An 11,361-nucleotide genomic window follows, 5' to 3' on the forward strand; every position below is an offset into this window, starting at 1 on the left:
TCTTTTAAGAATCTGAGAGGAAAATACATTCAGTATGAAAACTCACTCACTGAGTTGCTCTTTTTCCCCCCTTTACTCACAGATTTCCACTTTGCATATACAACCTGTGCTTGTTTGCTTTCAGATAACGTGTTAGTATGTCATAAATGTCTAATTTTACAACATGTCCGGAAATATGAAAAGTTTACTTAACATTTCAGTTACAACAGGTAATTAGAAAGGGAAAGGCATCCTTAAAGCAATAACTATTTAAATAAACTCTTCTGGTGCAGACAGTACCAACATAGCTCTCCATAAATCAGAACTATTTAAGAGATAAACTAGCAATAGCAAATGACCTTTATTTGAATTCCTCTATAAAACAGTTCAGCAGGAAAAAATAAGAAAAAAAAAAAAAAAGTCAGGCTTCACAGCCTCAGTGTAATAATCAATAACTAAACTTACTGCTAACGCTGGTCTGAGCCAGCAAACAGCATGCCAGAGTCTCAACAAAAGGGATCTGGTCTTTCACTATGACACAGCAAAGTCTCATTAGTAAAATTAAAGCAAAGTCCAAGACTGTTTTCAAGACAGATTTGTTTCCTTAGCAACAGGCATGACAGACAGGCAGTATACTGGTAAAGGTCTTACTTTACAAGGCAGCTTTATGTTGCGTAGCTTTACTTCCCTGAAACACAGCCTGAAGTAACAGCTAACAAACAGATTAAACTACGGCTGAGTGAACCCCAGAGAAGACACTCCAAGAAGCACTTCAGGAAGCCATGAAACAGTGACATGGTCTTGCTATGCTGGGACAGGCCTTGGGCCAGAGGGACCCATCGGTCTGTACCAGCCACAGCCATCCTGTGCTTCCGTGTTCCTCACCACATCTCTGGGGCACTGGCTGCACACAGACAACTTCTGTCAATTTCCTGCATGCAACCAAATGGAATTTTCTCTAAAAACTGCCAAAGAAACCAGGCTATTTAAATGTATGGGGGCTTACATGAAAATATGCAGCCTGTTTGGGAAAAAAAAAACAAAAAACAAAGCAAAACAAACACACACTAACAAGAACCACCAAAACCAAAGAGGGGGGAGCCCTTATACAAAACAGCAAAAGACAGCGAGTTCCACCATTAATGAGTTTTACTGCATAGGCATGCTTGTATTGTGCGAACAATAAAAGTAATTACACCGGAATTCACAAAAACACTGGGCAAGAAATTGAACGGAAGAACGGAGTAGCTATCAGTTTCAAGAGGTTAAACAAAATCTAATTACATCATCTGAATTTGCTCCCAGCTGTGAAGATGAACACATGCAGTGGCCTGGCCACATATGGAAACAGGAGAAACATCCCTGTTTTGGTTGACATCTCTCCATGGTCATTTACCTCAATTTTGTTATTTTTTCCCTTTGGTTGGATAAGGGAGGATGTACGCGTCCATTCCTAATCAAGAGCCCAACTCAATCTGCTTGCACTTAATATCTGACTTGTTTTAATAGTCAATCTTGCATTTCAACACCAAGTTACAAATCTTCATCTCCTGGACATCATCCAATTACTGCTGGTGTCCAATACGTGGAAGTGTTTCTTCAGGAGCAAACTAGGGTCAAGTATTCTGCTTTCTCATTACATGTGACACAACTGAGGTCCCACAGTCAGACATTCCAACATGCCCAGTGCTAACAAGTTACTTTGTCTGAAAGCCTGATGCAAGAATGGATAAACTGAGTGAAAATTTTGCTTGCTCTGTGTTAGCATTTAAAAACATGCAACTGTTGTGCCCCAAGCTCAGGGCTTTGCCTTTGGAATCTTACGTCTACTGATTTTCTTCATTTGCAGAAAAGGAGAGATAAGGGAACAAGGGACCAATGTTGTAAAACTAGGCATGATTTTTTCCACACGCCACACAGGAGTTCAGCTGCATTTAGAAATATCTCTGATAAAAAGTTGTGGGGCAGTGTCTGTCTTGATTTCATGGGAGATTTCAAATTAACACCATTCTATTATCTCACTGCGTTCTACTGAATGGAAATGTTCATGATGAGACTAACAGGTTACAGATTACCCCACACTATAAAGGAGATGACTACAAAAAAAAACACGACTGCAGTCCTTTGTCATCTTCAACATTCAGAATAAGAAAGGGTATGAAAGGATAAAAGAGAGTCCAGAAAACGCTCATCTTGATTTGTATTGGATTCTTGTTTGTATTTAGAAAAGATCAATTGCTGAGCATTCCATAGTGGCACAAGTGCTCCCACAGAGCTTGATGCTATTACCTCTTTTAAAAAATAGAAACTGACAAAAATCTTTAAAATTGGAATAGAAGAAGCACGCTTTTTAAATATATTTTTAAATATTTTTAAATAAATATGGAATTCTAATTAAACCAGCGTTAATATGGTCTTGTTCTGCCAGGTATGGTGGTGCCTTCACTCTCTCTCTCCAGTGCGTGTACTCAGATCCTATCTAGAACTGTAAGAATCACATTCACCGCTTCCTGCAGCTGGCCCACGCTTCCCTCCAGCTTTAGCAGCTCCCAGCAGAAGTGCGATCCAGTGCCTTTTAGAAGCCATGGAAAAGTTTCAATAGGCACCGAATCAGACACTTAACGCACAAAGGATTATTAACAGAGATATAACTAAGAGGCAAAACCTGAGGGAGGAAGGAGTGTGCGGAACAACAGACAATTAAAAAAACCCTCAGAAACTTTAATTGTTATCTGACAACTAACTGCCACAGATTCTGTATTGCTCTCCAGTTCTGTTTTCTTCTGAGGATGAATATTGATACGCTTATAAATAAAAGGAACAGATTTTAGTGAAAACCACAGAGTATGTTTCGTCTTTTTTTTTTCTTTACATAAAATCACAACAGTTTAATAAAACTTTTTGGAACAGCCTTATGAAATTATCTTGTATGGAAGGTACTGAATGCAAAGATATTATCAGTACATCTGCAATTTTTCTTAAGCAAAACAAAGGCAGGCACAAGAAAAGCACTGTGGGCCATGCCTTTCACTGATGCCCACCCACTAAGCTGCCTGCACGTTCTCTGAACTGGGAGAACTGAAGGTGTGCTTTCATCCTCCTCCCAGTTCCAACGCTAATTAGAAAGGTTTGCCCTTCCTCTTCTTTCTCCCTTTTAAAGATGCAGAAATCTCTAGCATGAGTTCAAAATAGTCAGTATGGCGGTTCTCTCAAAGAACAGAATTAAGAACTGAAGTAAGAGGCAGAAGGAAAAAAATACACACTTAGTATTGATTTTCCAAGACCAAAAACCTTAAAATTCTCAAAAAAAAACCTCAACAGACCACACTGTGCAGTTCTTTAAAAGCCTTTTAGCTCCCGTATCTCTTCCTTAGCTGTGTTTGGAAATTATAATCCTCCAGTATTGGAATGAAATTAATTTGACATTTAGCAACCAGAAAAAAGCCTTCAACTTCTTTTTAGTTTAAAAAGTACAAAAAAAGAGTCAAACTCATCACAAGCAGTGGCTGCAGCTTTGGTTTCCAACAGCACAGCTCCTTTATTGTCTAGCTAACTTGAACCACAGAGCCACGAACACAAGAGCTCCCAGAAACTGATGACTCTAAACATGCACACATCGGTATTTGGTAAAATACGTGATTGTGGCAGCAATATTTCCAGTAAAGATTTTCTGTTCTGGATGATGAAGATTAGTCTGGTGAGTTGGGAAGAGGAGGAGGAAGGGAGCAAGATGGTACAGCTGTAATGGTTGGCTCCATGGAGCAAAAATAGGGATGTGAAAAAAAATGAACAACACTGCTAGTTATTTTCCACGTACAACATAACACTCGTGTATACATGGGACCCCATCAGCTAAAGAAAGAAAAGAAGTTACCAACAAATCTCCCTGCTATCCCAAACCAATTCTGCTTGGCTCCATCCACCCATGCCTCCATATGGAGCAGGTAAGAAATGTGTAACAGCCATCTATTTCCAAGGCTTGTGCCAGATGGGTAAACACCTCAAACACACCCACAGATACTAATGAAAACCACCTTGGCCTCCCTCAGGAAGTCATTCAACACTTCACAGAAAAAAAAAATAGGAAGTTGTTGATAAACTGCTTGCAATAACTACTTCCTGTAGGAAAAGTAATTACAAGACTTGTTTGCTGGACAATCAGTTCACTTTCCCTCACACTACGAAATGCAAAGCATTGCACAACCTTTGTAAGGATTTAAAGCGTGACACTAAGTTAAAACTATACAACAATAATTCTGAAACTGAGCATACCCAGATTTCTTCTTTCTGGAAGTTGTTGCCTGCGACTCCTCTGGCATGTTATCTTTTGCCTAGAGTGACCCGCTATCTTCCTCCATAGTTCACTGAAATGTCACCCAGCAGCTGGCTAGCAGGAAGTGGTTAAAAAGCAATGCAGTTGACATCGCCACAGAAACCAAGCAGGCCTCGTTTATGGCATGCTTAAGAATGGGCTGAAGTGTACTGCACAGCAGTGCTGAGATGACTCAGATGTGACCGCTTATAAACCAGGCAAGTCTCAACTGATCAGTCCTGTGTAAGGAGCAGTTTCAGCTTAAAAAAAATAAAAACAAAAAAAATAGTTTTACCAAAATCTGCATTTTCATCAATGGAAAGTTATACTCCAGAGTTGCTCCCATAACAATGAGATGAGCACTGATGAGTGGAATTCTGGCAAATCTTATGTCAAGCATTCATACGTAATGGGGTTTATTTGTCTGGATGACAGACTGACCTCCCACAGTCATTCTGGATCCGATCATAGTATCACAGAATGGCCCGGGTTGAAAAGAACCTCAAAGATCATCTAGTTTCAATCCCTCTGCCCATCCTACACTATCACTCTCACCCTACTTTAATATGTACTAACATGTGTGTGCTGTGTATCTGGCCTATATACAAACATACACAGTTATATGGCCAAACAGCTATTTTTTCCCCCCATTCCTAACATTTCGATTTCTCTGCACAAATTACTACACTTGTACTGCTTTCATAGAATCACAGAATGGCCTGGGTTGAAAAGGACCACAACGATCATCAGTTTCAACCCCCCTGCTATGTGCAGGGTCACCAATCACCAGACCAGGCTGCCCAGAGCCATATCCAGCCTGGCCTTGAATGCCTCCAGGGATGGGGCATCCACTTCAACCCGCTGATTAATGGAAGTAACTCAAATCTTTGCACTGTGATGTTATTATATATACATTATTCTGTTTGCAATATAGCATATTACGATAACTATAACCATAAGACCTACTGACATCTGGAAAAAATCTAATACCGTTACCTATTCTGCAAAGATCTTTCTAGAGCCTGATTACCAGACCGTTCACACAGTGGCTACAGAACAAATGGAAACAAAGAGCAATGCAGCTGAATACTTGGAAGAGACTGAAAATCAGCGTATGGTAGAAGGAATCACATCAAATTTGTTCAGCATCAGGGACCTCAGTCCTCGTGCTTTGAGCAGAAGCTTAAAGCACGGCAAAACGAGATGGGATTTTAACAGGTTTGCATGTCTGAGACAAAACTTGCCACTCAACACTGAAAAAAAGACTTCTGAAATACAAACTTACTACTTAAAATTAATTCTTAAAATTTCTTTGAATTTCTTAAAAATACAAGGCAAACTTTTTGCTGGTATTTGAGCTTCCATTTTCTTGTTTTACAAATCTTAATGGACTCCAATGAAGTTGGGGGATCTCACCTGGAGATAGCACTGAACAGCCTTTGAGGAACAACCACACACTTCAAACCAGAACAGAATGTGAACGGTCTTCAGAACTGTCCTCATTAGACTCTCCCCATACCACAGCATCACCCAAGGAAAGCCAAAAGAAAACAGCCCATTAAGCTGTTTAAAATCTCCCAAGGTCAGCATGTGACCCAGCAGGGAGAGGTTCAGAAAGTACAGCCTTTATTTTCACTCCTAACAACCTGGTTTGTTTCCACTCCTTTCCCCTTCAAGACACATCCTTCACAGCTAGCAGCTCTTTCAATCATTTACTTTGGATGTCTGCTTGAGAACAAACGATCTTGCTCATGCAGATGAGTTTGCCAGACTTGTGTGTACTTTCCAGTCTCAGGCTCTTTATTGTTCTTGTTGAAACCTGACCCTTTGAAATGGATACCAGAACACCAAGAGAGGGCAAAAAAAAAGATTTTTTGGTGGTAATAATGAAACTGCAGAAAAGCTTCCCAAGATCAAAACTAGTGCTGGTTTCACTTGAAGAGCCACAATTTAAAATAAAAAAGTCAACTTTTTATGTAAAGACATTTTGCATCTCTCCAACTGCTCTGCTTCCTAAAAGAAATGGCTGTTATCAGAAACACTCGTGACAGCAAAACTTAAAAACCACTCTTTTCACGACTGGTGAGCTGCTCTGTGAGAGTCTGCACCAGCACAGTCAAAACAATCAAACTTTCTTTCATTGAAGAACTCAGCCTGTGCTTCCCTCAAGGCCGTACGAGCTACCAATCTCGAATGGCACAAACTCGCATTGTTCCCAAAATTCTACTTGTGCCCACTGAAGAATGCATTTAGAACACTTTGATTTGTTAAACTCCGGCAAAGAAAACATCACACCACTGACATCTTTGTGCAGCTCCCACTTTTGCTTTTCTAACACAAAATTACTGTTTCCAAAAACCGACATTAAGGCTCAGATAAACTGACCCAACTGCTGCAACCCATTTTTGGCCTTCGTAAGAGATATTAATTTCTCCTTATGAAAACACCCCTGTAGGAATAAGGAAGTTTTAAGTAATTCTACAATGTCCACTTTCACTGAAGACAACAAATTAGTTTTAAAAGCTGCATCAATTTGATTGAAGTATCTGAGTTTGTATTAAGGACAGTTTAGCAAGAAAGGTGGGAATACAGCTGTTTTATTTGGCAGAAGCCAGTTTTACGTAAATAACACACTGTGCTGCCTCTCCCAGCCTCAAAATGACACACAATGGATTACTTAGAGCCTTCCAGTTCAATAAGATATTCAAAATACAGTCAAAGTATCTGAAGGCCAATTGCATGCCCTTTGTTCTGAAAGCATGTCCACCAAAACCCAGCGCTCCCCAATGGACTGGCTATTATGTGGCTGGCATGTGCCACCTCCCTTCTGTTCTACAGAAGGTGGCACTGATTTCACTGCACAAAAAAAACACAGCCACAGGAAAAAGAAACAATGTTGGAATGTTCACTGCAAGGAAGGCAGATGGGTTCAGAGTTACAGACCCAAATACTGTTATCAAACACGTCCGATAATGTCCTCACGGGAACAGAGCAGGCAAAAATGTTTTGACTGCATTTACACAATAGAACTTAGTGATAAAATAAGAAGTCACAACAGAATCTAAAGTTACTCTATAGTTTTACATCTGTAACATAAAAATAAAGTATAATGTATTTTGACCCAAATGAGAACACTGGCAAGATTCAGCGTGGAAGAGTCATGTTGTTCAAATATCTCTACATGCATTTCACTCGTTTTTAGTATGTGGTATAATAGGCAGCATTCTTCAACTAAGATTAAGAAGGGATAAAAACTCATTGAGTATCATGGAATTTCCAGAAAGAACAGAACGGATACGGGAGATATTCCTAAGTGGTGGGATCTTCTCTCCTACTTAAAATCAGGAGATTGTTTTTAATACGTATTTTAAAGTAAAACTCAAATACTTAAATAATAATGAATAGAGCCAACCAAAACAAGCATTACTTACTTAAGGAAGTATCTCTGCCCAGATGGTGTCTTTGCCATCTCCCAGCCCGGTGGCAGAGGTACATCATCAGGGATCTCAAATGAAGACTGGCGGAGATGCTGAGAGGATGGAGCTCCAGGTCCGGTCACTACTCCTGAGGGTGTGAGCGTCCCTGGGGAGACAGCCCCCAGCTGCAGCGACGCTGGGGAGGAATGAGCACGGACATGCTGAGGGGTCAGGGCTCCTGCTGTCCCTGCGTCAGTGCTGGCCTGTTAGGAGTGAAAGGATTCCCAGTCAGATTCTACCTCCTTGTTGAAATGGGGCTGTGGGCTGCAAAGACACCCACACATACATCTTCTGCATGGGTTTAAGGAACTGGACAGAGAGAAAAGCAATAGAGATGTGCCCATTGATGGCGATGAGCTCCAAGAGAGGGAGAACTCCTGGACTCAACCATCAGAGCTACAAAAGGCTGAGCACAGAGTTTCCCAACCTGCAGCCCAACTGCTCTTTAAGGGCACTCACAAAGAGCCTGCCAGCGCTTTATCTAAAGAAAGCTTCCGCAAACTGTTTGACCAGTCAATCAGAAGTGACTCAGAGACCATTCACAGAGCTGCCAGACTGAAGTACGAGAGCTTCTTTGGCAGTAGGAAATAGACGTCCAAAGCCAAAAAGACAAAGCAGAGCTGAAAATTGGGTTAAAAACCTTTTGGTAAATGGTAAACGTACCAAAAAAATTAATCATCTCATAGATACCCCAGAACGACATGGCCACGTGCACTGAGATGCACGTATCAGTCCAGCCACGCCTCTCCATGCAGGTATTGCACCATACAAGGCCCCACTTATATGCTCCTATGGGGACATTTTGCTACAACTATATGTGAACATGTCATTTATTAAACTGGAACCGAGGAGGCTTACTTTTACATTTAAGCAGTGTACGAGGAGCAACTGAATGGACTCTGAGGAGCTTTGATTTTTGAAACAGAGAAATACAGACGTCCTTTCCTGACTGACATTTTATGTCACAAATGAACAAATGGGAACTACGAAAATCACAGAATCACAGAATGACCTGGGTTGGAAGGGACCTCAAGCATCATGTAGTTCCAACCCCCCTGCCTAGCAGGGCCACCAAACATACACATTTACTAGATCAGGTTGCCCAGGGCCCCGTCCAACCTGGCCTTGAACACCTCCAAGGACGGGGCATCCACAACCTCGATGGGCAGCCTGTTCCAGGGCCTAACCACTCTCCTAGTGAACAACTTCCCCCTAACATCCAACCTAAATCTTCCCTCTTTCAACTTAAAACCATTTCCCCGTGTCCTGCTATTGTCGGCACTGTAAAAAAAACGATAGTGAACAACAGAGCAATGGTTCTCTGCCTCCAGCTGAACATCAAGGCTGCACTGTAGGAGCTCCTGGGTGGGATGAGAACCCAAGGAAGGAGCACACACAGAGGATGTGGAGCAACAGGTCACTGCGAGGGAACACCAAAAGTGCAACAGTTGCATGAAAATTAAATGCATGCTGAACTTGTTTAACTGCACATAGATACTGTGTTTGCCAAGACACAGCAACAAGAAGCAGCTGAGCATGTGCAGCCCACACTTCTGTGTAACCAAACTGAGATACAACTCACACCAAGGGGAGCGATCCGAAGGAACCCCATTAATTGGGTTGGATTCAAAGTGCAATTAACAAGTCTGCAGCTCAGAAGCGAGGCAAAAAACCATAGGAGCAGCTGAGCCCCACCCCTGCTATTCTCTCTCCAGTCTCACGCCGTAAAGGCTGGGCAGCCTTTCGAGTACGTGGGCAATGAATTAACTCGTGCCAGGGTTCCGCACGGCGCAGAGCCCTGGGAGCCGAGGGCCTTCACGAAGCGGCCGCTGCGACACGGAGCGAGTTTCGCTCCGGCTGCACAGATTGAGCGGAGGCGGCCCATAACAAAACCGACTGTGCAGCTCAACGTGAAGCTCGTTAGTTCGTAGTGACACCTGAGCGACGCGGCCCCTTCCCGTCGGGGAACGGCGGCGGAGCCCGCTGCCCTCAGCCCGGGACACGAGGGAGCTCCGCGGACGGAGCCGACCCGGCGCATTGCGGACATGAAATGGTGGAAGAGCCACATCCATATTGCGGGGGGGAAAAAAAAAGACAGAAAAAGTTTGGCACCGCCCGCCGCCGTTCCCCCAGCGGCGGACCGTCCCGCAGCGCCGATCGGAACCCTCAGTCCCGGCGCTCCCCGCACCGCTCCGAGGCCTCTCCTCGCCTTTCCTCCCGGCCGGGCCACGGAGCGGATGTGGAGCCCGAGGGCCGCCCGGAGCCCGGGCCAGGACGGCGGCCCCTCGGAGTGGCGGGAGGAGCGGGGAGAGGAGGAGGAGGAGGAGGAGGAGGCGGAGGAAGGCAGCGCGCTCCCGGCCCCGCGCCCCCCGCCCGCACCGAGGGCGGATTCCCGCCCCGGCCCCTTCCCCCCCAACCCCCACCCCCAGCGCACACCTCCCCCGGGAGGAGCCCGGCGGCGGCGCGGAGGGAGGGAAGGAGGGAGGGAGCGAGGGAGGGAAGGAGGGAAGGAGGGAGATCGGAGATCGCGGCTCAGCGCCGGGCCGGGCCGCCCCCCCTCACCTGGCGGGAGTGAGCCTTGGGCTCGGGCGGCTTGAAGAAGGAGTCGGGCAGCTTGCGGAGCCGCATGGGCAGCGTGTGCGGCACGTTGGCGCCCTTGGGGTTCATCACGGCGTTGAAAAGAGCCTCCAGGTCGGTCTCGGAGTCGCCCCGCACATGGACGATCTGGTGCCCCGCCGGAGGGGGCCCCGCGCCCGGCTGCTGCGCGGCGCCTCCCGGAGCTCCCGACACGTTGCCCGGGGGCTGCGGGGCCGCCTGCTGCGGGGCCGGGGGCTGCGCCGCCTGCGGCGGCTGTTGCGGCTGAGGCTGCCCGGGATCCATGTCTGGCTGCGGGACCCCCCCGGCGCTTCCTCGCGGGGCTGGCGGCGGCTCAGAGCGCTCAGGGCCGGCCCCGCATGCCCCGCGCCGCGGCTCGTCCCCTCGGTTCCCCCGGCGCTTCCTACCCCTCGGCGGGGACGGCCCGAAACGGTTCCGGCCGCGCGGCGCTGCCCCGAGCCCGGCCCAGCCCGGCCGGCGCCTCCGTCCCGGCGGCGGAAACTAACTCGCACAACACTCCAAACAAAAGTTCGCAGTTACGCCCGCCCGAATCACTCTGCGGCCGGCTCCGCCCCTCCTGAGCCCGCCCGCACCGTATCCGACCGACACGGCCCAGCTCCTCGCGGCTCCTGCTCGCGCCCGCCCGCACCGCCTCCCGCCCACCGGGCGCCCCGAAGCGCAGGGAGCGGCCCGGCCCCCACAGCGGCCCCTCGGTCTCCTCACGGCTCGGCCCGTCCCGCCGGCCCAGCGCTCCGCTCCGCGCTCCGTCCCGCCCGTGTCCCTTTTGTGCCGCCCGCCCGGCCGCGGAGCCGCGCCGCCAACCACAACTTTTATTTTCCCCAACTTCTCTTCCCAACTTCAGGCTCCCGCCGAGGGGGTGGGGAAGAGCTGGGAAGAGCTGCGGCGCTCCCCTCCCCTCCCCCGCCGCCCCGGAAGGGGGCAGCCCCCCTCGGGGAGACGTGGGGGGGGAAGGCCGGGAGGGGGCACGACCCGCCCGCG

At 46.8% G+C, this 11,361-nt stretch overlaps 1 protein-coding gene across 7 annotated transcripts in view; it reads right to left on the reverse strand.

The window, feature by feature from the left end:
* Positions 1-10,903, reverse strand: part of YAP1 (Yes1 associated transcriptional regulator) — an 81,878-nt gene extending 70,975 nt beyond the window's left edge. For 4 of the 7 annotated variants that reach the window (XM_015852261.3, XM_015852259.3, XM_015852260.3 and 1 more), the window contains exons 1-2: positions 10,330-10,903; positions 7,723-7,970 (exon numbers count right to left, since the gene is read on the reverse strand). In XM_015852261.3, coding sequence (XP_015707747.1) covers positions 7,723-7,970; positions 10,330-10,647 — 566 coding nt within the window. In that variant the 5' untranslated portion in view covers positions 10,648-10,903. The remainder of the gene's footprint in view (positions 1-7,722; positions 7,971-10,329) is intronic. The other 3 variants (XM_085508706.1, XM_085508698.1, XM_085556236.1) reach the window with 1 other exon arrangement.
* Positions 10,904-11,361: the final 458 nt, after the last annotated feature.

The sequence above is a fragment of the Coturnix japonica genome, chromosome 1, assembly GCF_054131305.1.
Source record: "Coturnix japonica strain WE chromosome 1, WE-NBRP24, whole genome shotgun sequence".
Classification (NCBI taxonomy): Eukaryota; Metazoa; Chordata; class Aves; order Galliformes; family Phasianidae; genus Coturnix; species Coturnix japonica.